This window comes from Bufo bufo, chromosome 4, assembly GCF_905171765.1.
Source record: "Bufo bufo chromosome 4, aBufBuf1.1, whole genome shotgun sequence".
NCBI classification, from domain to species: Eukaryota; Metazoa; Chordata; class Amphibia; order Anura; family Bufonidae; genus Bufo; species Bufo bufo.
The window spans coordinates 41,205,011-41,232,377 of NC_053392.1; the positions used below are offsets into that span (position 1 = coordinate 41,205,011).

Genomic DNA, 27,367 nt, shown 5'->3' on the forward strand with positions numbered 1-27,367 from the left:
ACTACCATAATACTGCCTCCTATATACAAGAATATAACTACTATAATACTGCCTCCTATGTACAGGAATATAACTACTATAATACTGCTCCTATGTACAAGAATATAACTACTATAATACTGCTCCTATGTACAAGAATATAACTACTATAATACTGCTCCTATGTACAAGAATATAACTACTATAATACTGCTCCTATGTACAAGAATATAACTACTATAATACTGCTCCTATGTACAAGAATATAACTACTATAATACTGCCTCCTATATACAAGAATATAACTACTATAATACTGCCTCCTATGTACAAGAATATAACTACTATAATACTGCCTCCTATGTACAAGAATATAACTACTATAATACTGCCTCCTATATACAAGAATATAACTACTATAATACTGCCTCCTATGTACAAGAATATAACTTCTATAATACTGCTCCAATGTACAAGAATATAACTACTATAATACTGCTCCTATGTACAAGACTATAACTACTATAATACTGCCTCCTATGTACAAGAATATAACTACTATAATACTGCCTCCTATATACAAGAATATAACTACTATAATACTGCCTCCTATGTACAAGAATATAACTTCTATAATACTGCCTCTTATGTACAAGAATATAACTACTATAATACTGCTCCTATGTACAAGAATATAACTACTATAATACTGCTCCTATGTACAGGAATATAACTACTATAATACTGCTCCTATGTACAGGAATATAACTACTATAATACTGCTCCTATGTACAAGAATATAACTACTATAATACTGCCTCCTATGTACAAGAATATAACTACTATAATACTGCTCCTATGTACAAGAATATAACTACTATAATACTGCTCCTATGTACAAGAATATAACTACTATAATACTGCTCCAATGTACAAGAATATAACTACTATAATACTGCTCCTATGTACAAGACTATAACTACTATAATACTGCTCCTATGTACAAGAATATAACTACTATAATACTGCTCCTATGTACAAGAATCTAACTACTATAATACTGCTCCTATGTACAAGAATATAACTACTATAATACTGCTCCTATGTACAAGAATATAACTACTATAATACTGCTCATATATACAGGAATATAACTACTATAATACTGCTCCTATCCTATGTACAAGAATATAACTACTATAATACTGCTCCTATGTACAAGAATATAACTACTATAATACTGCTCCTATGTACAAGAGTATAACTACTATAATACTGCCTCCTATGTACAAGAATATAACTACTATAATACTGCCTCCTATGTACAAGAGTATAACTACTATAATACTGCTCCTATGTACAAGAATATAACTACTATAATACTGCTCCTATGTACTAGAGTATGACTACTATAATACTGCTCCTATGTACTAGAGTATGACTACTATAATACTGCTCCTATGTACTAGAGTATGACTACTATAATACTGTCCCCTATAGTCAGTAGAACAGATATAGCGCTTCATTTTGCCTGTGATGTCAGTATTATAGCGGTGTTTGCTGCTTGTTACTGTCGTCTCTGGGTTGACACATGGTGATGCCTCAGGGACCCATCTTGCAGGTTGGGAGAGGCGCTGTTACCAGGGCTGGGTACAGTGGGAATATTTTGATTACTCTGAGAGGTTATTTCAGAATCTAATGAGATTATTGTGCTGGTGTTTAGCGGTCCGGATACACTTAGACGATAATGATGTTGATAATAGACAGAAACACAGAACTGAGCTCAGAGATGAGACGCGAGGCCTGGATCGCCTCCTTTTCCAGAGGAACACACAGCTTTAAACTTCTCCCAGTTTCTGGATCACTGGCTGCTGTTTGTTCTCTGCAACAGTGGGAACATTCAGGACATATGGGTGGTGGGTGCAGAGAAGATGAAATCGTGCAAAATCGAAGTGACCCATGAAATCCAATGTGTGCAGCCGGTGCGGTCACTTTTCTTCCTCCGTATTGGTGTATGTACGGTTTTGTAGAAGCCGAATGTGGGTTAAACAGCAACAGAAAAGTGCCAACTTTTTAAAATTTACTTAAATTTTTTTTAGCGCTGTGCAAATTTTTGTACTTAGACCATGCCCCTTTTTTTTACAGACCACTCCTGTTTTTAAAGGCCACTACCCTTTGCCGCTTCTCTAACGCCCACCCTCTAGTCACCAATCAGGTTGAGCACCCTCTATATACCGTATTCAAACATATGGTTGACACGGGAAGCTCGTTAGATGAGCTAAAATAAATGTGATTGCAACCTAAGAAAGTGCCCTGTGTAAGAGGAGAGAACTACAAGTCCCAGCAAGTTTAGGCTATGGAAGGTAGATAATGTAGGAGAACAGCATACCCAGGCTCCAGTCCACTCTATAGTTTCCCATTCTAGTGGGAAGTTGTGGTACATCCAGCGATATCATGGCACAGTTCCAAGGCAAGTGTATATAGGCAAATAGCTACAATGATGATAGTAGTAGTAGTCCCTGAGGTCCTTCTAAATGCTTTTCCACTTGTCCACAATGATCAGTTCCCACAGCGAGGTGCAAATCCTACAAACGATCGGCCAATCCGTTATTTGTGTGAAAGGTGCCGTTAACATTTAATCTTTCCACAAGCAGCAACTTCTCGCCATAAACAGCGAACACCTTACTACCATGCACGGCCTTGTGATCTTGGACAGTCTATGAATGTCTTCTCCTGCTTTCCCTGAGGGATTGTTCTCTCAACAGGAATGATGTTTCTTCTGGAGCTGAACTAGCATCTGCCCTTCATCGCAGGCAGAGCTAAAACTGAAGTGGCTGATGCAATTCTGACTAGAAAGCTCCTCCCTCAGAAGGGAAAGCTATTTCCCTCTGCTGAGTGAGGGCATAATTAACTTGACAGTGCCACCTACTTTGAAAATACATACAAAGCATAAACCGATTAAATAACATCAAATCAAGAACAATTTGCAAGTAACCTGTTCTGGGGGACACTGCAGTCCCAGTATAGAGTTTTGGGCAATTGCATTAGTCCAGTAATGGTCCCAGTATAGACCCCTGAGAAACTTCACATTGAATATGGTCCACAAGGGTGCACAAAGGAGATATAACTACTGCCTGGGGGCACTAAGGGGACATAACTACTGTGAAGCGGGCACTAAAGGGGCAGCACTACCGTAAAGGGCCACTAAGAGCGCAGCACTATTGTATGGTTGGCTGGCCCATTCTAAAATGTACCATATGGGGCCCAGCCTTCTCTAGGCCCTTGACGGAACCCTTTGTGATCTCGTTCTCCAACGGCCCCCAGCTGATCATGTCATGTGTAAAGGCCTGTTTCTGGTGGCTTCTGGTTACAGAAGACATTTGGGTTTCTTTGTCCACCTCCTTCTCTCTGCATGACGATTATGACTTTGTCCATATACAGGCAGCTCCGGCAGCTGGGCCCGAGTACTGAGCAGCTGGCACTCTGCCGGATTTGGCCACAGATATCTTGTTTTTTTTTAAGCTGCAATTTTATCTTGTCCTACTTAGTATTCATCCTGAAAAATCTGATATTAACTTGTTAGCAGCTGCTGCGAAGGCTCGGAGGCAATGGATTTACAGAGGAGAAGAAAAGGATGCAGTGTAAGATTCCTTCACTCCGACAACTTATAGTTCATGATTTTTGTGAGTTATGACCCAAACACAGAAGATATCATGACCTCTCCAATTAAAAGCAAGGTCACGTACACGAAAATAAGTAACAATTGACAACTTACACCGTCGAGTCTCATTATTCTGACCACTTTCTACTTTCGGCAGTGTAGAGCTCATGAAGGATGTCCCGTGTGCTCAGCTGGCTCGGTGGGTATATAAGGTGTGCTCAGCGGGTATATATGGTGTGCTCAGCTGCCTCGGTGGGTATATAAGGTGTGCTCAGCTGGCTCGGTGGGTATATAAGGTGTGCTGAGCTGGATCGGTGGGTATATAAGGTGTGCTCAGCTGGCTCGGTGGGTATATAAGGTGTGCTGAGCTGGCTCGGTGGGTATATAAGGTGTGCTGAGCTGGCTCGTAGGTATATAAGGTGTGCTGAGCTGGCTCGGTGGGTATATAAGGTGTGCTGAGCTGGCTCGGTGGGTATATAAGGTGTGCTGAGCTGGCTCGTAGGTATATAAGGTGTGCTGAGCTGGCTCGGTGGGTATATAAGGTGTGCTGAGCTGGCTCGGTGGGTATATAAGGTGTGCTGAGCTGGCTCGGTGGGTATATAAGGTGTGCTGAGCTGGATCGGTGGGTATATAAGGTGTGCTCAGCTGGCTCGGTGGGTATATAAGGTGTGCTGAGCTGGCTCGGTGGGTATATAAGGTGTGCTGAGCTGGCTCGTAGGTATATAAGGTGTGCTGAGCTGGCTCGGTGGGTATATAAGGTGTGCTGAGCTGGCTCGGTGGGTATATAAGGTGTGCTGAGCTGGCTCGTAGGTATATAAGGTGTGCTGAGCTGGCTCGGTGGGTATATAAGGTGTGCTGAGCTGGCTCGGTGGGTATATAAGGTGTGCTGAGCTGGCTCGGTGGGTATATAAGGTGTGCTGAGCTGGCTCGGTGGGTATATAAGGTGTGCTGAGCTGGCTCGTAGGTATATAAGGTGTGCTGAGCTGGCTCGGTGGGTATATAAGGTGTGCTGAGCTGGCTCGGTGTGCTGAGCTGGCTCGGTGGGTATATAAGGTGTGCTCACCTGGCTCAGTGGGTATTTAAGGTGTGCTCAGCTGGCTCGGTGGGTATATAAGGTGTGCTCAGCGGGTATGTAAGGTGGGCTCAGCTGGCTCGGTGGGTATATAAGGTGTGCTCAGCTGGCTCGCTGGGTATGTAAGGTGTGCTGAGCTGGCTCGGTGGGTATATAAGGTGTGCTGAGCTGGCTCGGTGTGCTGAGCTGGCTCGGTGGGTATATAAGGTGTGCTCACCTGGCTCAGTGGGTATTTAAGGTGTGCTCAGCTGCCTCGGTGGGTATATAAGGTGTGCTCAGCTGGCTCGGTGGGTATATAAGGTGTGCTGAGCTGGATCGGTGGGTATATAAGGTGTGCTCAGCTGGCTCGGTGGGTATATAAGGTGTGCTGAGCTGGCTCGGTGGGTATATAAGGTGTGCTGAGCTGGCTCGTAGGTATATAAGGTGTGCTGAGCTGGCTCGGTGGGTATATAAGGTGTGCTGAGCTGGCTCGGTGGGTATATAAGGTGTGCTGAGCTGGCTCGTAGGTATATAAGGTGTGCTGAGCTGGCTCGGTGGGTATATAAGGTGTGCTGAGCTGGCTCGGTGGGTATATAAGGTGTGCTGAGCTGGCTCGGTGGGTATATAAGGTGTGCTGAGCTGGCTCGGTGGGTATATAAGGTGTGCTGAGCTGGCTCGTAGGTATATAAGGTGTGCTGAGCTGGCTCGGTGGGTATATAAGGTGTGCTGAGCTGGCTCGGTGTGCTGAGCTGGCTCGGTGGGTATATAAGGTGTGCTCACCTGGCTCAGTGGGTATTTAAGGTGTGCTCAGCTGGCTCGGTGGGTATATAAGGTGTGCTCAGCGGGTATGTAAGGTGGGCTCAGCTGGCTCGGTGGGTATATAAGGTGTGCTCAGCTGGCTCGCTGGGTATGTTAGGTGTGCTGAGCTGGCTCGGTGGGTATATAAGGTGTGCTGAGCTGGCTCGGTGTGCTGAGCTGGCTCGTGGGTATATAAGGTGTGCTCACCTGGCTCAGTGGGTATTTAAGGTGTGCTCAGCTGGCTCGGTGGGTATATAAGGTGTGCTCAGCTGGCTCGCTGGGTATGTAAGGTGTGCTGAGCTGGCTCGGTGGGTATATAAGGTGTTCTGAGCTGGCTCGGTGGGTATATAAGGTGTTCTGAGCGGGCTCGGTGGGTATATAAGGTGTTCTGAGCTGGCTCGGTGGGTATATAAAGTGTGCTGAGCTGGCTCGGTGGGTATATAAGGTGTGCTCAGCTGGCTCAGTGAGTATTTAAGGTGTGCTCACCTGGCTCGGTGGGTATATAAGGTGTGCTCAGCTGGCTCGCTGGGTATGTAAGGTGTGCTGAGCTGGCTCGGTGGGTATATAAGGTGTTCTGAGCTGGCTCGGTGGGTATATAAGGTGTGCTGAGCTGGGTCGTGGGTATATAAGGTGTGTGATAGGCGGTCTGCTCACATATGCCTCGCTGCTGTCATGGGTAAAAGGGGCGATTTATCAGAGTTGATGAAGGGCTGATTATTGGCTCTCGGGGCCCCGGGTGGCGGTATTTCTGACACTGCGCAGTGTGAACTGTTCTCTGCTGCTGTGGTGATAGTGTACGGTGAGTGGACAAATGGCAGCATTGTGAATAAGAGATGTGGAAACTGTGGAGCACCACGCGCCACTGATGTGAGAGGTGAACGTGGGCTATGAAGGTGCGCGAGGGTGGACGACACCCTACAGAGGAGCAGATCACCGCCAAAATGACCCAGGGGCTACCAGACGTGTGTCTAACACAACAGGTCCTGCATATGGGGCTCCGGAGCAGACGGACGGTCACTGCTCCTCTGATAATGAAGTTTCCTCAGCAAAAGAGGCTTCAATTGTCACGGCAGTATCGGAATTGGACCTCGGCCGATTGGTAAAAGGTTGTCTTCTCAGATAAGTCAGCATGGCTCCAGATACCTGTGACAACCTACGTGGACCTTACTGAGTCACTCCCAGCCCGTCTAGCTGCTGTCCGTGCTGCACACGGCGGTTATTCTGGAATATAAGCTGCTGGTCAAAATAATGGGACTCGACTGTACATGCGTCATGGTCAGGTGCAAGTTCAGACACCACGACACGGCAGGTGTGGATTGCAATCATGGCAGTTAACCCCTTCAGTGCTGCAGTCACAACACTGTACACTATAGGGATGCCCAGCCTGTAAGGCGTCACCTGGACCACGTCACCAGCGCAGCAGCTTGTTGGCTGTCTTTTGCTGCCCAGGCAGTAAGAAGCCCAGATTATAAGACAGAGGCAGTAACAGTGTGTCTCCCTCTCTGCTGCTCCTTCCTATTTGGTGCAGAGGAGGAGAAGCGGCCTTCCTTCCTATAATGCACTCACTCCTAAGCAGGCTTTGAAGGCTGCAGAAGAGGCTGTGTAGTGGGCAGGTCGGGTTTTGGACTGAGTTTAGATGCTGCACAGCTTAGAGGGAACACTGGTCAAAGCTCCACTTTGGCTTATAAGTGGGGTCCCAAGTAGGCATATGGACAAGGCATATGGGCAACCTGCTTGATAATGTGATGTCCATGCAGCATGACCTTACATGACTAAAGAGGCCAACCATGGCTCTCTGTACACAGCCCATAGGCAGGGTCTAATAGGCAGTTTATTATTCTTTCAGTAAGTGTGTCAGAAGTTAAAGTCCCCTGCAATAAAAAAAAAGAGTAACAAAAAATGTAAGATTTAAAAGAAAAAAGAGAAAAAAAGCTCTGTCCTTGCAACCATTGTGTATCCACTATACTAAGTCTTTGCTTGCAAAACACAGTACTGATTGCAGGTGGCAGGCTGGCTGGTCTTAGTAATGGGCCTGTTGCTGTACAGGTCTTGGCCTCTCTCAGAAAACAGAATTTGGATGGCTTCAATATACCCGTAGCTCCAGCCTCAACTTCTTAGTGGTGCTGAGCTATGTCTTTGCCTGAACTAGGCTCTGAGGTTGTGCATCTTCATGGCCAGTGCCACTTACCTCCACTTCTAGCTAACCGCAAACAAGAATATGTAACGGCTTAAGCAACAAATTCACATTGGATTTCAGTTCTGCTACATTGAAATAGTAGGATAGTTTTTCAAAAATGTCCAAAAATTAAGAAGTGAAATAGCGAGATTCATTTTGTGTTTTGAGGATATTAATTTCTCGGTGGATTTGTTATGTTTTTTTGAAATGTATGTGAATGGGAATTAGACCTAATTAAATACCTTAATAATGTCTTGAAGTGATGGGCTGGATTTTAGTCAATTTTAAGTTTATTTAACTGAAATGTTACCTTTTTATAGACAGTGGTGGATAGTGATATATATATTTCCTGCTGGATAGTGATATATATATTTCCTGCTGGATAGGGATATATATGTTTCCTGCTGGATAGTGATATATATATTTCCTGCTGGATAGTGATATATATATTTCCTGCTGGATAGTGATATATATGTTTCCTGCTGGATAGTGATATATATGTTTCCTGCTGGATAGTGATATATATCTTTCCTGCTGGATAGTGATATATATGTTTCCTGCTGGATAGGGATATGTATGTTTCCTGCTGGATAGTGATATATATGTTTCCTGCTGGATAGTGATATATATGTTTCCTGCTGGATAGTGATATATATGTTTCCTGCTGGATAGGGATATGTATGTTTCCTGCTGGATAGTGATATATATGTTTCCTGCTGGATAGTGATATATATGTTTCCTGCTGGATAGGGATATATATGTTTCCTGCTGGATAGGGATATGTATGTTTCCTGCTGGATAGTGATATATATGTTTCCTGCTGGATAGGGATATATATGTTTCCTGCTGGATAGGGATATGTATGTTTCCTGCTGGATAGGGATATATATGTTTCCTGCTGGATAGTGATATATATGTTTCCTGCTGGATAGTGATATATATGTTTCCTGCTGGATAGTGATATATATGTTTCCTGCTGGATAGTGATATATATGTTTCCTGCTGGATAGTGATATATATGTTTCCTGCTGGATAGGGATATATATGTTTCCTGCTGGATAGGGATATGTATGTTTCCTGCTGGATAGGGATATATATGTTTCCTGCTGGATAGTGATATATATGTTTCCTGCTGGATAGTGATATATATGTTTCCTGCTGGATAGTGATATATATGTTTCCTGCTGGATAGTGATATGTATGTTTCCTGCTGGATAGTGATATATATGTTTCCTGCTGGATAGGGATATATATGTTTCCTGCTGGATAGTGATATATATGTTTCCTGCTGGATAGGGATATATATGTTTCCTGCTGGATAGTGATATATATGTTTCCTGCTGGATAGTGATATATATGTTTCCTGCTGGATAGTGATATATATGTTTCCTGCTGGATAGTGATATATATGTTTCATGAGACCTGGTGGGCAGTGGTATGTACGTCCTATAAACCCTGGCGGACAATGGTAAGCACATTCCATGAGCCCTGTTGGGCAGTGGTGTGTATATTTTATGTGTCGTGGAACGTACAGTTCATGAACTTTGTTGATTAGTGGTATATACATTTCATGAGCATTGGTGAACCGTGGTATGTACCTGCCCTGCACAAGCCCTGGTGGGCAATGGAATAAAAATGTATTTAGCCCTAAAGGGCAGCGATATATACATTCCATGAGCCCTGGTCAGAAGTGGTATGTACGTTGCATAATCCCCGGGTCAGTGGTATATACAGTTGTGTTCAAAATGATAGCAGTGTGTTTAAAAAAAAAAGTGAATAAAGCTCAAAATCCTTCTAATAGCTTTCATTTCCATCCACACAAATGCATTGGGGACACTACACATTATATTCCAGATCAAAACATGAAGAAAAATATATCAAATTTGTGTTGTTCCTCTAAAAAAATTGAAGAAAAGTGAATATTAGACTGTTCCAAAAAAAATAGCAGTGTTTGTATTCTTCTTTACAAACTCAAACATTCACTATATAAACTGAGAAATGTTTGAAGATTTTGCTTTCCTTTGAACCCCTTCACTAATATCTAGTTGTATAACCGCTGTTTCTGAGAACTGCTGGACGTCTGTGTTGCTCGGAGTCACCACCTTCTGCCCCTGTGTATTCCAGCCCAGGATGATGGGACCACATTCCACAGTTCTTCTCTATTTCTTGGTTTTGCCTCAGAAACTGCATTTTTGATGTCGCCCCACAGGTTTTCTATTGGATTAAGATCCGGGGATTGGGCTGACCGCTCCATAACGTCAATCTTGTTGGTCTGGAACCAAGATGTTGCCCGTTTACTGGTGTGTTTGTCTTGTTGGAACACCCATCTCAAGGGCATTTCCTCTTCAGCATAAGGCAACATGACCTCTTCAAGTATTCTGATGTATTCACACTGATCCATGATCCCTGGTATTCGATAAATAGGCCCAACACCGTAGTGTGAGAAACATCCCCATATCATGATGCTTGTCCACCATGCTTCGCTGTCTTCACAGTCTACTGTGGCCTGAATTCAGTGTTTGGGGGTCGTCTGACCAGTGGCGGATCCAGAGCCTGGTCTCGGGAGGGGCACTTCCCCAGGCAATAGGAGATTATGGGGCCCCTGTGTCTCCGCCCACCCTCAAGCCACACCCACACACAGCCCCACCCATATATCGCGCCCATACCGCTTACATCCAGTGACGTCTCCTCTGATGTAGACGTTCTCTTTCCTCATCTTCTCCATTCAGACCAGACCGCCATGATGATTTCTTTCAACCATCTCTCATCTCTGCAGAGTTTGACAGACAGACATCTTAGTTTCCTACTTTTCCTCCCACCTTCTCAACATCCCATCATGCACCCCCAATACTGTGCCGCTGTGCCCCCCAAAACTATACTGTAGAAACAGATAAACCCCCTGAAAATGCTAGTTACACACAGATAGCGCCCCCTTCAATAATTACTGGAACACAATGCTCCAAAAAAATAACTGCACCCAGCAAATAGCGCCCCTGACACTAATAATGTAACCGTAATGTCCCCCAAAAATAACTGTGCTAAGCTGATACTGTGCCAGGGCGCCCCCACAGTAATAGTGCTCCCCAAAATCCCAACAATAGTAATAATTCTGTGCCAGAGTGCACTTAGTAGTAATAGTGCTCCTACAGTGCCCCCAACAGTAATTGTGTCCCAGAAGTAATAATGCTCCCATAGTCCCCCAGATGTAATAAAGCCCCCTTATAATGTGCGCCAGTACAAAAAATGCCCTGTTGTGTGGCAGTAGAAAAAAAAAAAAACCCTCCTCTTAGTGCCCCCAGTAGAGTCAATGTCCCCAGAGTGCCCTCATGTGATCAAATGACCCGCAATGTGTGCCACTACAAAAAACACTTAGTGCCCCTAGTTGAGCTAAGGTGCCCATAGTGCCCCAATAATTTGTGCCAGTATAAAATACTCCTATATAGTGCCCCCAGAAGATGCCCCCATAGTGCTCCTCCCCGTCCTATATAGTGCCCCCAGAAGATGCCCCCAAAGTGCTCCTCCCTGTCCTATATAGTGCCCCTAGAAGATGCCCCCATAGTTCTCCTCTCACCCTTCATAATGTGGCAGTATAAAATGCCCCTATAGACTGCCCCACATAGATGCCCCCATAATGCTTCTCTCCCCCCTTCCCCATAGTGGCACCAAAATGGGTGCCAGTAATAATTACCCCTACAGGGAGTGCAGAATTATTAGGCAAGTTGTATTTTTGAGGATTAATTTTATTATTGAACAACAACCATGTTCTCAATGAACCCAAAAAACTCATTAATATCAAAGCTGAATATTTTTGGAAGTAGTTTTTAGTTTGTTTTTAGTTTTAGCTATTTTAGGGGGATATCTGTGTGTGCAGGTGACTATTACTGTGCATAATTATTAGGCAACTTAACAAAAAACAAATATATACCCATTTCAATTATTTATTTTTACCAGTGAAACCAATATAACATCTCAACATTCACAAATATACATTTCTGACATTCAAAAACAAAACAAAAACAAATCAGTGACCAATATAGCCACCTTTCTTTGCAAGGACACTCAAAAGCCTGCCATCCATGGATTCTGTCAGTGTTTTGATCTGTTCACCATCAACATTGCGTGCAGCAGCAACCACAGCCTCCCAGACACTGTTCAGAGAGGTGTACTGTTTTCCCTCCTTGTAAATCTCACATTTGATGATGGACCACAGGTTCTCAATGGGGTTCAGATCAGGTGAACAAGGAGGCCATGTCATTAGATTTTCTTCTTTTATACCCTTTCTTGCCAGCCACGCTGTGGAGTACTTGGACGCGTGTGATGGAGCATTGTCCTGCATGAAAATCATGTTTTTCTTGAAGGATGCAGACTTCTTCCTGTACCACTGCTTGAAGAAGGTGTCTTCCAGAAACTGGCAGTAGGACTGGGAGTTGAGCTTGACTCCATCCTCAACCCGAAAAGGCCCCACAAGCTCATCTTTGATGATACCAGCCCAAACCAGTACTCCACCTCCACCTTGCTGGCGTCTGAGTCGGACTGGAGCTCTCTGCCCTTTACCAATCCAGCCACGGGCCCATCCATCTGGCCCATCAAGACTCACTCTCATTTCATCAGTCCATAAAACCTTAGAAAAATCAGTCTTGAGATATTTCTTGGCCCAGTCTTGACGTTTCAGCTTGTGTGTCTTGTTCAGTGGTGGTCGTCTTTCAGCCTTTCTTACCTTGGCCATGTCTCAGAGTATTGCACACCTTGTGCTTTTGGGCACTCCAGTGATGTTGCAGCTCTGAAATATGGCCAAACTGGTGGCAAGTGGCATCTTGGCAGCTGCACGCTTGACTTTTCTCAGTTCATGGGCAGTTATTTTGCGCCTTGGTTTTTCCACACGCTTCTTGCGACCCTGTTGACTATTTTGAATGAAACGCTTGATTGTTCGATGATCACGCTTCAGAAGCTTTGCAATTTTAAGAGTGCTGCATCCCTCTGCTAGATATCTCACTATTTTTGACTTTTCTGAGCCTGTCAAGTCCTTCTTTTGACCCATTTTGCCAAAGGAAAGGAAGTTGCCTAATAATTATGCACACCTAATATAGGGTGTTGATGTCATTAGACCACACCCCTTCTCATTACAGAGATGCACATCACCTAATATGCTTAATTGGTAGTAGGCTTTCGAGCCTATACAGCTTGGAGTAAGACAACATGCATAAAGAGGATGATGTGGTCAAAATACTCATTTGCCTAATAATTCTGCACGCAGTGTATATCATGCCCCCATAGTGCTCTCCCCCCCCTTCTCCATAGTGCCACCCCATAATGTGCCAGTATATAGGGCCCCCATAGTGCTCCTTCCCCCCCTTCTCCATAGTGCTCCCCCCATAATGTGCCAGTATATAGGGCCCCCATAGTGCTCCTTCCCCCCTTCTCCATAGTGCTCCCCCCCATAATGTGCCAGTATATAGGGCCCCCATAGTGCTCCTTCCCCCCTTCTCCATAGTGCTCCCCCCCATAATGTGCCAGTATATAGGGCCCCCATAGTGCTCCTTCCCCCCTTCTCCATAGTGCTCCCCCCCATAATATGCCAGTATATAGGGCCCCCATAGTGCTCCTTCTCCCCTTCTCCATAGTGCTCCCCCCCATAATGTGCCAGTATATAGGGCCCCCATAGTGCTCCTTCCCCCCTTCTCCATAGTGCTCCCCCCCATAATGTGCCAGTATCCCCCATAGTGCTCCTTCCCCCCTTCTCCATAGTGCTCCCCCCCATAATGTGCCAGTATATAGGGCCCCCATAGTGCTCCTTCCCCCCTTCTCCATAGTGCTCCCCCCCATAATGTGCCAGTATATAGGGCCCCACCCCCCTTCTTGCCATACTGTACTAAAAATAATGAAAACAATAAACACTTATACTTACCTCCATGACACTGCGATGCGATGCAGCCTCTTCCCGCCTGTGTCCCGCTCTGTACGGCTCAGGCGGCGCGTTGACGTCTGCACCGGCCTCTGATAGGCTGCAGGCCTAGTGCCTGTAGCCTATCAGAGGAACGGGCAAGGGAGACGCCTCTCCCCTGCCCCCCACCGTTCATCAGATGAATATAGAGATGAGCGCTTCCACAATGGAAGCGCTCATCTCTCCCTGCCGCTGCCACCGCCGCCGGAATAGTCAGTCCGCCCCTGGCTCTCACTATATTCTCGGGGTTGCCCCCTTCCCCTGGTTCTGCCAATGTGTCTGACAAACTGTCTCCGGCCTTCAGACCCAAAAAGAACAATCTTACTTTCATCAGTCCACAGAATGTCTCTTTAGGGCGGTCACTGTGCTCTCTGGCAAATTGTAAGCTCTTCAGCACAGTGGGACTTTGCGGGGGCTTCTTGCAGATAGCTCGGCTTCCCATAGGCATCTTCTCACAGTACTCACAGGTAACCTTAGACCTTCTTTCATCTTCCTGGAGCTGATTGTTGCCATTTTGGCTATTCTTCTATCCATTTGAATGGTAGTTTTTCGCTTTCTTCCACGTCTTATAGGTTTTGGTTGCCATTTTAAAGCATTTGCGATCATTTTAGCTGAGCCGCCTCTCATTTTCTGCACTTCTTTATATGTTTTCCCTTCTCCAATCAACTTTTTAATCAAGGTACGCTGTTCTTCTGAACAATGCCTGGAATGAAATTTTCCTCAGAATTTCTGAGAGAAATGCACTGTAACCAGCATGTACGACATTTGCTGCCTTCCTTCCTTAAATAAGAGCAATAATTGCCACCTGTTTTTCAAAGAATGAATGACCTCACTAATTGAAAACTCCACACTGCTATTATTTTGAACATGCCCCTTTCAATTAGTGATTCAATTACAGAGAATCAGCAGCATGCATGTCATGACTGTTGGGTCTATTACTCTACTACACCTGCTAGTAAATTATTTGCTATATAGAAATATTTCTACCAAAAACAGTGATTGATCAGGTTAGTGATGTCTGACTGCTATTATTTTGAACACAACTGTACATTTCACAAACCTTAGTGGTCAGTGTATATACATTTCATGAGCCTGGTGGGCAGTAGTATGTACATTTCATGAGCCCTGGTGGGCAGTGGTATGTACATTTCCTGAGCCCTGGTGGACAGTGGTATGTACATTTCATAAGCCCTAGTGGGCAGTGTTATATACATTTCCTGAGCCCTGGTGGACAGTGGTATGTACATTTCATAAGCCCTAGTGGGCAGTGTTATATACATTTCATGAGCCCTGGTGGGCAGTGGTATGTACATTTCATAAGCCCTAGTGGGCAGTGTTATATACATTTCATGAGCCCTGGTGGACAGTGGTATGTACATTTCATAAGCCCTAGTGGGCAGTGTTATATACATTTCATGAGCCCTGGTGGGCAGCGGTATGTACATTTCCTGAGCCCTGGTGGGCAGTGTTATATACATTTCATGAGCCCTGGTGGACAGTGGTATGTACATTTCATAAGCCCTAGTGGGCAGTGTTATATACATTTCATGAGCCCTGGTGGACAGTGGCATGTACATTTCATAAGCCCTAGTGGGCAGTGTTATATACATTTCATGAGCCCTAGTCGGCAGTGTTATATACATTTCATGAGCCCTGGTGGACAGTGGAATGTACATTTCATAAGCCCTAGTGGGCAGTGTTATATACATTTCATGAGCCCTAGTCGGCAGTGTTATATACATTTCATGAGCCCTGGTGGACAGTGGAATGTACATTTCATAAGCCCTAGTGGGCAGTGTTATATACATTTCATGAGCCCTGGTGGACAGTGGTATGTACATTTCATGAGTCCTGGTGGACAGTGGTATGTACATTTCATAAGCCCTAGTCGGCAGTGTTATATACATTTCATGAGCCCTGGTGGACAGTGGTATGTACATTTCATGAGTCCTGGTGGACAGTGGTATGTACATTTCATAAGCCCTAGTGGGCAGTGCTATATACATTTCATGAGCCCTGGTGGGCAGTGGTATGTACATTTCATGAGCCCTGGTGGACAGTGGGGTAGGCAGAATCTGAGCCCTTTTGGACAGTTGAATAAAAGTGTCCATTTCATGGTGAAGCAAAATCTCTAGTAGACAATCTTATATTCATTGTCTTATCCATGGTAGATATGGGCAACTCCAATCCCTGGTAAACAGTGGTCATACAATGGAAACCCAAGTAACCCTGAAGTCTCCATGTCCTGCACTGGTTGCTGCTGGTGGACACAGAGTTGTGCTTTCAGCCTCCTCTGCTGTCGGCATCCACCACAATTCTTAGCGTGTTTTTGATCATTTCCATTTAGCCGGCGCCCTATGTGCTCGAGTTTCCTAGAAGACAAGGACAATGTCTCGTTCTCATCCCGGCTCTTGTGTATTTTGTGCAGGAACGTCTCCTCCTCTCCATTCTGCCCAAACACATTGCAGACGAGATGCTCAACGACATGAAGAAAGACCAAAAACAGAAAGAGCTGCAGCAGTTTAACACCATGTACATGTACCGTCACGAGAACGTCAGGTATGCGGGGCCCCTTTATATCTTGTAACAAGGTGCTTTATTGTAAAACTGCACACCTGTTGCCTGGTATTGCAGCTCAGCTCTATGAAGTGAGTAAGGCTGAGATGCAGTACCACACACAACCTGTGCACAGGGGCGGCGCCGTTTTTGCCATATAATTAGGGCAAAAACTGACTACTCCTTGGGGTAAAAGCTGACTACTCAATGTATCCGCGCAGTAGGATGTTCTACAGATATTGACCCTGATGGTCTCTGTCTCTTGACAGCATACTCTTCGCTGATATTGTGGGCTTCACACAGCTGTCCTCGTACTGCAGCGCCCAGGAGCTGGTAAAGCTGCTAAATGAACTTTTTGCCCGCTTCGACAAGCTTGCAGCGGTGAGTATATATAGTTTTATGTAGAGATGTAGCAGAGCTGAGGTTGTAACAGGTTTGGAGGGTGACTTGTGGCAGTGCTTTTCATGGACACCATTGATTTTATGATAAATGACTGTCTACATTTTATACAGTGTCTTACTATATGTGCCTTTTGGTTTCCTAGAAATACCACCAGCTGAGGATTAAGATTTTGGGTGACTGTTATTACTGTATCTGCGGCCTCCCGGACTATAGAGACGATCATGCTTACTGCTCCATCATGATGGGTCTGGCCATGGTTGATGCCATATCGTAAGTATCGTGTTTGCAGGTTCGGCTCCGAGCACAGTTTTACAGGGTGAATCTACATACGATACAATTGGAAAGTCTTCAGACCCTTTCACTTTCTCCACATTTTGATCTCCATCTCCTTGTTTCATAGTTTTCCCCTTCATTCTGCCCCCCATACTCCACAATGAGGTAGTGAGAACAGAACCCTAGAAACTTTGCTAATTTATTAAAAAGAAAAAACAACAATTTCTCCTGGACATAAGTATTCAGCCCCTTTGCTACGACACTTGACATTTAGCTCTGGGGCCTCCCATTTCTCTTGATCATCTCAGATGTTCTACACCTTGATTGGAGTCACCTGTGGTAAATTCAGGTGATTCGACATGATTTTGAAAGACACAGCCTGTGTCTCACAGCTGACAATCTATATCAGAGGAAAACCAAACCATGAGGAGGAAAGAACTGCCCATAGAGCCCAGAGACAGGATTGAGTGCAGGCACAGATTTGCGTCAACATATGCAGTGTCACCATAAAGTGGCCTGGGAGAACCGTGGCGCTGATGTGGTGGTCCAGCCTGCAGCAGCAACCGCTACATCACCCAGTGCGACGCCGCACCCGATTTCCGGCAGTCAAGGCTCCACCACCTTAGACGAAGAGAGCTGTCTGTCCTTCCCATCATCTGCTGGTCATGATGCTCCTCCACCGACTCCTCGTCATTCATTCCGTCAGCAATGCCAAAGTGCACAGCTGCGCCGACGTGTGGAGCTGTAATTACGGTCAGGGACAATACATGTCCTTTACAGCCCACTGGGTGAATGTGGTTACTGCACAGCCACACCAGCAACTTGGCCAGGTGACGCCGCTTCTGCCTCCACGTTCTCACGCCATTGGTCCTGCGACAATGTCCGCCTCTGCCTCCTCATCCTCCACTGTGTCCTCAGCCTCCACTGCATGGACAATTCACAGTGCCCCTCCAGCATACCACATATGCATTGCATGGCAATGTCACGCTGTTATTTACCTCGTTTACCTGGGCGAACGGAGTCACACAGGGGAGGAACTGCTCCGTGTCCTTCATCAAGAAATCGAATCCTGGCTTTCTCCGTGACAACTCAAAATCGGAACCATGGTGACCGACAACTGGAAGAACATGGTGTCGGTGCTGCGTCAAGGAGGGCTGAGCCATGCGCCCTGCATGGCACACATGTTCAATCTGGTTGTCAAGTGGTTCCTGAAGTCTTCCACCCATCTGCAAGACATCCTAAAAATGGCCAGGAAACTTTGCATGCACTTCAGCCACTCGTACACCGCAAAGCATACCCTTCTTGAGCTGCAGCAGCAGAACGGCATCCACCAACATAGGCTGATATGCGAGGTTACAACCTGTTGGAATTCCACCCTCCATATGTTGGACCAACTATACGAACAAAGAAAGGCCATTAACGATTTCTTGATGATCCAAGCGGACAGGAGTACTCCCCTGTGTAACTTCGATGTCAGCCAGTGGCAGCTCATGTGTGACACCTGCCATTTGCTCAGGCACTTTGAGGAGGCCACGTTATTTGTCAGTCGCCAGGACAACGGGATGAAAAACGTCATTTCACTGCTTCATGTCCTGGAACAGATGCTGGTAAATCTGGCTGGTCAGGGGACTGGAGATGTGGCGCCTAGATCTCACGGCCTCATGAGCCTTGGTGGGGCTGAACTGGAGGAGGAGGAGGACATTGGAGCACAATGTGTAGCGAAATGGGTGGTTTTTCTACACAGGTGACAGGAGAGGAGGAGCAGGAGCAGCCAGAGGAGCTACAGGGCGAGGAGGAAGACGAGGCGGAGGACCCAGACACACTGTGTTTAGTGTTTGTACGGTGGGGGCCATAGTTAAGAAGAACTCGCCTGTCCACCCAAAATGTGGAGAGACTGACCTTTGTCAAGATGAATCAGACGTGGATCAGCCAGGATTTCCACCCATCAGACTAGATCATCCATGGTGCCACACCAACACTTTGACAAAAGAGACTGGTTTCTTCTGGCTACCTGCCTATTAGGCTACTGCCTATTAGTAGCCTAATAGGCTACTATTCTGATGCTGCCACCCGCCTGATACCATACATCCGATGCCAAGTGCTCCTTCTTTCACCCACCATCTTCAGCTGGTACTGGTATTGCCACCCACCTCCCCACTCTGTCACCGGGTCACTCTGTGGTCTCCTAATGCTGCCACCTCCACACTATTTCATCTTGCCACTCTGTTTTCTCCTGATGCTGCTGCCACCTCTACACTATGTCATCATGCCACTCTTTGGTCTCCTGATGCTGCTGCCACCTCCACACTATGTCACCTTGCCACTCTGTGGTCTCTTGATGCTGTTGCCACCTCCACACTGTCACCTTGCCACTCTGTGGTCTCCTGATGCTGCTGCCACCTCAACACTATGTCACCTTGCCACTCTGTGGCCTCCTGATGCTCCTGCCACCTCCACACTGTCATTGTGCCACTCTGTGGCTTCCTGATGCTGCTTCCACCTCCACACTGCCATTGTGCCACCCTGTGGCCTCCTCCTGGTGCTGCTGCTGCCGCCACCTCCACACTCTGTCATTGTGCCACTCTGTGGCCTCTTGATGCTGCCGCCACCTCCACACTGTCATTGTGCCACCCTGTGGCCTTCTTCTGATGCTGCTGCTGCCGCCACCTCCAAACGCTCATTGTGCCACTCTGTGGCCTCCTCCTGATGCTGCTGCCACCTCCAGACTCTGTCATTGGACCACTCTAAGGTCTCCTCATGCTGCTTCCACCTCACCACTATGTCATAGGGCCACTCTGTGGACTTTTTATGCTGTTCCCACCCTCCCCACTTCATGACTGGGCCACTATTTTGCCTTTTGGCCTGGCTGACATTATCATTTATTTCACCCTTCTTCTGATCTGTGAGAAAGAAGGAAAAATGAGACGCACAACGGATCCTGTCTGTGTAACAGCTGTAAGGCCTGTATGGTCCCATCAGAATTGGCTTATGATTTGGTAGCCAAAAGCAGGAGTGGGTACAAAACACAGAAGACATGCAAATATTCTGTTCACGTGTCATCTCTGTTTTGGATCCACTCCTGATTTTTTTGGGCTTTAGCAATACTGATGGATTACTGACCAATTTCTGACCGAGTGAAGGCGGATGCTCCACAGACAGGATCCGTTTTTTGGGGGTTATTTTTCTGACAGATCAGAGGAAGGGCAAAATAATCAGTGACATCACAAACACAAACTTACTGCTGACACCCTCTCCACTCTGTCGGTGGGCTCTACTTGTATAAGCGTTTAATGGAACCGGTTCTGTAGACTTCTATGTGGAATCAGCTGACGACGGTGTAAAAGGAGTGAGCTTCTTTTTGAAAAATTAGTCGAACCGAATTTATTAGAAATTTGCTCATCTCTAGTCACTATGGCTGAGCTTCAAAGATCCTGTGTGCAGATGGTAGAAACGTCCAGAAGATCGACCATCACTGCAGCACTCTATTATGGCGGAGTGGCCAGAAAGAAGCCTCTCCTCAGTAAAAGCCGCCTAGTTTTTGCAAACAAAAAAAAAGTCACCTAAAGGACTCTCAGACTGTGAGAAACAAGATTCTCTGCTCTGATGAAGCCAAGATTGAACTTTTTGGCCTCAATTCTAAGCGTCATGTCTGGAGGAAACCAGGCCCTGCTTATTAGCTGCCCAATACCATCCCTACAGTGAACATGGTGGTGGCAGCATCATACTGGGGGGACAGGGACACTGGTCAGGGTTGAGGGAAAGCTGAATGGAGGAAAGTTTAAAGATATTCTTAATGAGAACCTGATCCAGAGCGCACTGGACCTCAGACTGGGCTGAAGGTTCACCTTCCAACAAGACAATGGCCCACAGCCAAGACAACACAGGAGCGTCTGATGGACAACTCTGTGTATGTCCATGAGTGGCCCAGCAAGGGCACTGAACCCGATGGAACATCTCTGGAGAGACCTGAACATGGCTGTCCACCGACGGCCCCCATCCAACCTGACAGAGCTTGAGAGGATCTGCAGAGAAGAACGGCAGAAAATACCCAGATCCAGGTGAGGAAACCTTGTGGCATCATCTCTAAGAAGACTGGAGACTGCAATCACTGCCAAAGGGGCATCAACTAAGTCCTGAGTAAAGGATGTGAATATTTATGTTCTGAGTAAAGGGTATGAACACTTATGTCTATGCAGGGGCGTAGCTATAGGCATATGGCCCCTACTGCAAGAGTTCAGTTTGGGCCCCCCTACCCTCAATACCGTTTCCTAACCCCACCAGACCCCTGCACGCCCACCATGCCCAATGGCAGAACTAAAATCTCTCTGAGAAAATACATTTTAATCCAATAAGACATAAGTGCATACTAATAATAATAATAAGGATGCCATCTAAAAGCATATGGGTTAAAGGGGTTGTCTCATAATAGACAATGGAGATACAGTACAGACCAAAAGTTTAGACACAACTTCTCATTCAAAGAGTTTTCTTTATTTTCATGACTATGAAAATTGTAGATTCACACTGAAGGCATCAAAACTATGAATTAACACATGTGGAATTATATACATAACAAACAAGTGTGAAACAACTGAAAATATGTCATATTCTAGGTTCTTCAAAGTAGCCACCTTTTGCTTTGATTACTGCTTTGCACACTCTTGGCATTCTCTTGATGAGCTTCAAGAGGTAGTCCACTGAAATGGTTTTCACTTCACAGGTGTGCCCTGTCAGGTTTAATAAGTGGGATTTCTTGCCTTATAAATGGGGTTGGAACCGTCAGTTGCGTTGAGGAGAAGTCAGGTGGATACACAGCTGATAGTCCTACTGAATAGACTGTTAGAATTTGTATTATGGCAAGAAAAAAGCAGCTAAGTAAAGAAAAACGAGTGGCCATCATTACTTTAAGAAATGAAGGTCAGTCAGTCAGCCGAAAAATTGGGAAAACTTTGAAAGTAAGGGCTATTTGACCATGAAGGAGAGTGATGGGGTGCTGCGCCAGATGACCTGGCCTCCACAGTCACCGGACCTGAACCCAATCGAGATGGTTTGGGGTGAGCTGGACCGCAGAGTGAAGGCAAAAGGGCCAACAAGTGCTAAGCATCTCTGGGAACTTCTTCAAGACTGTTGGAAGACCATTTCAGGGGACTACCTCTTGAAGCTCATCAAGAGAATGCCAAGAGTGTGCAAAGCAGTAATCAAAGCAAAAGGTGGCTACTTTGAAGAACCTAGAATATGACATATTTTCAGTTGTTTCACACTTGTTTGTTATGTATATAATTCCACATGTGTTAATTCATAGTTTTGATGCCTTCATAGTCATGAAAATAAAGAAAACTCTTTGAATGAGAAGGTGTGTCCAAACTTTTGGTCTGTACTGTATATCGCTAGGATATGCCCCTATTGTCTTGTAGGTGCAGGTCCCAACACTGGGACCCGCACCTACCGTATAGAGAACGGAGACCCAAAAGTGAAGGAGGGCACACTGTGCATTCATTTTCTATAGGGATGGCGAAAATAGCCGAGCGCTGGCTCGTCTATTTCCATCGAGCCCATAGAAGTGAATGGGAGCAGTGGCGTATGCAAGATTTTAGTTTTTCCTTTTCAATAAATGATCAAAGATTTGTAACATTCTGTCCTCACTTTCTCGTTATTGGGGAACTGATAGCACAAGACTTTCCCAATGCGCTGGATGGATGGATGGATCAATAGCAGATGCACTCCTGATCTAAGATGTGCTTTTTTTTCACTTGTGTAGATACGTGCGAGAGAAAACAAAAACGGACGTAGACATGCGCGTGGGCGTTCATACAGGGACCGTCATTGGAGGAGTCCTGGGACAGAAACGGTGGCAATATGATGTGTGGTCCACCGACGTCACCCTGGCTAACAAGATGGAGGCTGGAGGAATCCCTGGGTAAGTTGCCCTAAAGCTGAGGGTGATTTTTTTTAACCCCTAAAATGCCTGGTTGGTATCTCTTTCCAAAGAATAGACCAAATCTCAAAACCTGTAACCTCTATTGACCTCTCCCTGACCACAGCCGGGTGCACATCTCCCAGAGCACATACGACTGCCTGAAGGGGGAGTTTGATGTGGAGCCTGGAGAAGGGGGCACACGGTGCGACTACCTGCGAGAGAAGGGCATCGTCACTTACCTGGTGGTCTTCCCTAAGCAGCCAGCAAATAAGAATGGGATAAATGGAGTGGTAAGTCTCACTGCTCTCGCTGTACTGCCCCCGAGGCTCCTTTCTGGGACTGTTAAGGCCAGATGATGGGCCATAGGGTTGGAAAATTTAGGAAATATTGACTGATCACGTACATTTTTGCTGCATCTAGCGCCATCTTTAGGACAGAAATTGAACACATAACCCCCCTAGTGGTCATGATGATGGTCGGGTTTCTATAGGTATAAGTAGGCGTGGTTAACTATACTGGGTGTGGCTTACTGTGGGTGGGGCTTAGCATGCCAATTGGTGACATTGCTCTTTGGATTCTCGTTCTGTTCAGAAGCTGTCGCTGACGTCATCACACGGAAACTCGCCGCAGCTGATCAACACCAAGGAGTGCAACGGCAGCATCCACACCACCTGCACCACCCCGGACGAGAACGAGGAGCTGGACACCAGAGTGAGTCCCCATGTCGTTTCAGGACCTTTTACAAGGGTTTCAGTAGGATAGGCCATAAATGTCTGATCGATGGTGGTCCGACTGCTGCATGCGCGGTGCGCTCTCTAGTCAAGGCTATTTAACTTTCGAAAAATAGCCGAGTACACTCGCTTGGCTATTTTTGGAACTCCCGTAGCAGTAAAGGGAGAGCACCTGCTGCTGCCACCTCCACACTATGTCACCTTGCCACTCTGTTGTCTCCTGATGCTGCTGCCACCTCTACACTATGTCATCATGCCACTCTGTGGTCTCCTGATGCTGCTGCCACCTCCCCGTTCTGGAGGTAGGAGCAGATCCCAGAGGTGGGATCTGCACCATTTTGATTTTGATGACATATCCTAGCGATACGCCATCAAAGGCTGAGATGGGACGACCCCTTTAAGTATACACCTCTCAGCCATAACATTAAAAACAATATTTTATATATCCCCTTGTGCTCCATCAAGGCATAGACTCCATAAGACCTCTGAGGAGTCCTGTGGTATCTGGCAGCACATCCTGTAAGCTGCTCAGTGCGGCCTCCATGGATCCCACAGATAACGATGGATTGAGATCTTGGAATTTGGAGACAAGTCCTTACCTTCATCTCTTTGTCATGTTCCTCATTCCTGGACAGTGTTAGGAGCGTGGCCGGGGCAATATCCTGCCACTGCTATTAGGGGGGGCGCCACTCCCGGGAAGAGGGGTACTTGTTTGTACAATGGTTAGGAAGGATTCCAGCTGAAAATTGCCCAGGCCTCCACCTTCCCTAGTGCATTTTGGTGACATCTGTTCCCCAGGTAAGGGACGCAGAACCATACACATCTGCTCCCTGCAGCTCTGGTCCTATGCCCTGGCTCTGTTCTGCAATCTTCCGGTCTTCGGCTTGTTTACTGCAGATGGGGGTCATGCGTGCCGGAGCAGTCAGTGGTGAAGCGTCCCCAAGTGGTTAGTCACCACCGCTTGGGGAAACACCACCATCCACTTTTCAGAACGAACTTGTTGATCCTGCAGGTGCATGGAGACTGTGCGGGGAGCCGCTGTCACTGATAGGTGGACTGGCCATAGAGAGTAGGCAGATATTGCTTTATTCCATGTCTTCCCCATTTCTGTATACACGGCGCTCATGCCATTCAGAAAGCGGACACAATATTTCTGATTGCCGTCTCAGTGATCAAGTGGTATCGAGGAAGTGCAGGAGCTGCTGACTCCTAGCATACCCAGATCAGCTCTGGACGAGGCTCCACCAGGGGCTGTGATATATCAGCCAATCACAGGGTAAATCACCAATAAAAAACTAATGTCACATTAAAATAACCCACAGATGTTTATGACCTTATGTGAGCACAAATGGGGTCATTTATTAAGATCTGAGTTTTTGATGCGCCTAAATTATGTAGAGGCGTCGGCCTATATATAACTTAGGCGCTGGCTGTGCAACTTGCTTAAGTCTATGACAGCTCCCTTGCTGGAGTAGACTTCATTTTCTGCGGCAAAAACAGACATAGAAAATGATAAATGAGAAGAACCGGCCCCCTTCCCCTTTGCGACCGAATCTGCGGCAAAAGTGCAAAAAAAATAGCGTACTTCTCGTCATAAATGACCCCCAAAGTATTTTAGTAAACATACTTTTTTCCCTCCCATTTTTGCAGGTATAAAAAAATAAAAGCAAAATAATAAATAACATAAAATAAAAAAATTACATAAAAAGAAATCCCCATGTATCACAATGCATTGAAATGTCGGATCCGTCTCTCCGGAAAAACGGATCCGGTATTCATATTTTTTTTGCATTTTTAAAGGTCTGTGCATGCGCAGACCGAAAAGCCGGATCCGTTTTGCCGGAACACTTAATGCCGGATACGGCACTAATGCATTTCAATGTAAATTAATGCCGGCCTTCCGGCAAGTGTTCGGTATTTTTGGCCGGAGATAAAACTGCTTCATGCTGCTGTATTTTCTCCGTCCAAAAAAACGTACGCGGGACTGAACTGATGCATCCTGAACGGAATGCTCTCCATTCAGAATGCATTAGGATAAAACTGATCGGTTTTTATCCGGTATTGAGCTCCTGTGAGGAACTCAATACCGGAAAAGAAAAACGCTAGTATGAAAGTACCCTAAAAAATGATTTAAATGACCGAATGAAAAAAAAAGGTTTTGGCATGTACCAAAAAAAAAAAAAGTCTGATCATGAAGAGTAAGGAGGGAATGGCCTGGTCTTGCGCTGGTTAAGAGAAGGGCATCTGTAATATATACAGAACACGACAGTATATAGCAATATGGCTGACCGCGTGAGTTCCCTGGCAATCACATCCCCCGTGTTTGCCTGCTTTATGTCACACAGTCCCTTTTGGTGTGGCGCCCTCTAGTGGATCCTCATATGACTGCAGTTGTTCTAGATCCAGGGCAGGGAGTCATAATCCCTATTAATGGCAGATTAAAGGAATTTTACCAGGTTTTCTCATGATCTGCACAATGTAACGAGCGCGGGATAAGGTCTCGTCGAGATGAAATATACCTCTATTTTCTTAAAAAAAAAAAAATTGGAGAAGAGGGTTTTTTTTTAATGTATCTGGCCTCGATCTGCTTCTGAGAAAGGATACTGGCAACCATAGGTTTCCTCCCCATTGTCGAGATCTCTGCTTACTGTTGGTGTATGGAAACATTCCAGCATGCATGTCGTTTGTATGCTTAGCTTTACATTTCTAAGATGATGCGGCACTGCAGCTCCTCGTGATGACAATGATTCCATGTTTGCTCCCCTGTCTCATCACAGGTGGTGAACCCATCTTTCCCCAACCCCCGCAGACGCCTCCGCTTGAGAGACTTGGCCGAGAGAGTCATTGACGCTCAGCAGAATGAGCAGGAGCTGAACAAACTGCTGAATGAAGCCTTGCTGGAGAGAGAGACTGTACAAGTGTGAGTCATCTCGCTGCCTCCTCTGCATGCTGGGCCCCTCAACACTTTGTAGAAGAAGACCATTTGGGGCCCTTGGAGAGATGGGACCATCTATGGTTGGTCCTGTCCTCTTTGTTACTCTCATTGTTTGCAAACACGTGGGTGCAAAATTGGCCCCTGGGTCTCGGGAAATGACATCACGAGGGGCCCTGTCTTATTTTTGCCATTCGGCCTCCTTCTTCTACCACTGGTGATGAGCAGAAAATAGGAATGTATGAGATTCACTGGGGTTTTGTGCCCAGCGTCAGTGAGGTGCCACATAAGGGGGTGGGATATTATAAAAGGTCACTATTCGTCAGTCCTATCCTATGTACAATTAGCCATTATTCTTAAATAGCTGAACCTAGGGGGCCACCACCCAGATAAGGATGACCCATCTGGAACTTTAACTTTATAATTTCACCCCACACACATACACTTTTGTAGCACCCTCATATTTATATATTTTAGCTTTGGTTGGTAGAACCTTCCTAGTCCTACATAGGGGTTTGCGTTTTTGGAATACACTTTAATTTCCAAGGTTACCCACCATTCCTAGGGTGTTATCAGTTCCTGGGCGGAGCTGTGACAAATCTCAAACCGTGGCCTCTTGTATGTCTCTTCAGCCTGAAAGGGAAGTACACCTACCGCCTGTCCATGAGATTCATCAACCCGGAAATGGAAACCCGCTTCTCCGTGGAGAAGGAGAAGCAAAGTGGTGCGGCTTTCAGCTGTTCCTGTGTTGTCCTCTTCTTCACGGCCATTGTCCAGATGCTCATAGACCCCATGTAAGTCCACTCACCAGTGTAGAAATGTATAGACATGACCTGTCACTAAGCTACATCCTCTTAAAGGGCAGCTCCAGACATACCTCACATGACCTCAAAAGCTCCCATAACAGTGACATTCACAGCGCCTCCATAACAGTGACCTTCACAGTGCCC

The 27,367-nt window shown here is 45.9% G+C and overlaps 1 protein-coding gene across 3 annotated transcripts in view; it reads left to right on the top strand.

Annotated features, from left to right (window-relative positions):
- ADCY3 (adenylate cyclase 3) overlaps positions 1 to 27,367 on the top strand; it is a 178,827-nt gene that overhangs the window by 134,175 nt on the left and 17,285 nt on the right. For 2 of the 3 annotated variants that reach the window (XM_040427123.1, XM_040427126.1), the window contains exons 3-10: positions 16,035 to 16,165; positions 16,432 to 16,543; positions 16,707 to 16,834; positions 22,596 to 22,754; positions 22,879 to 23,044; positions 23,346 to 23,465; positions 26,263 to 26,405; positions 27,050 to 27,211. In XM_040427123.1, the coding sequence (XP_040283057.1) occupies positions 16,035 to 16,165; positions 16,432 to 16,543; positions 16,707 to 16,834; positions 22,596 to 22,754; positions 22,879 to 23,044; positions 23,346 to 23,465; positions 26,263 to 26,405; positions 27,050 to 27,211 (1,121 nt within the window). The remainder of the gene's footprint in view (positions 1 to 16,034; positions 16,166 to 16,431; positions 16,544 to 16,706; positions 16,835 to 22,595; positions 22,755 to 22,878; positions 23,045 to 23,345; positions 23,466 to 26,262; positions 26,406 to 27,049; positions 27,212 to 27,367) is intronic. The other variant, XM_040427125.1, reaches the window with a different exon arrangement.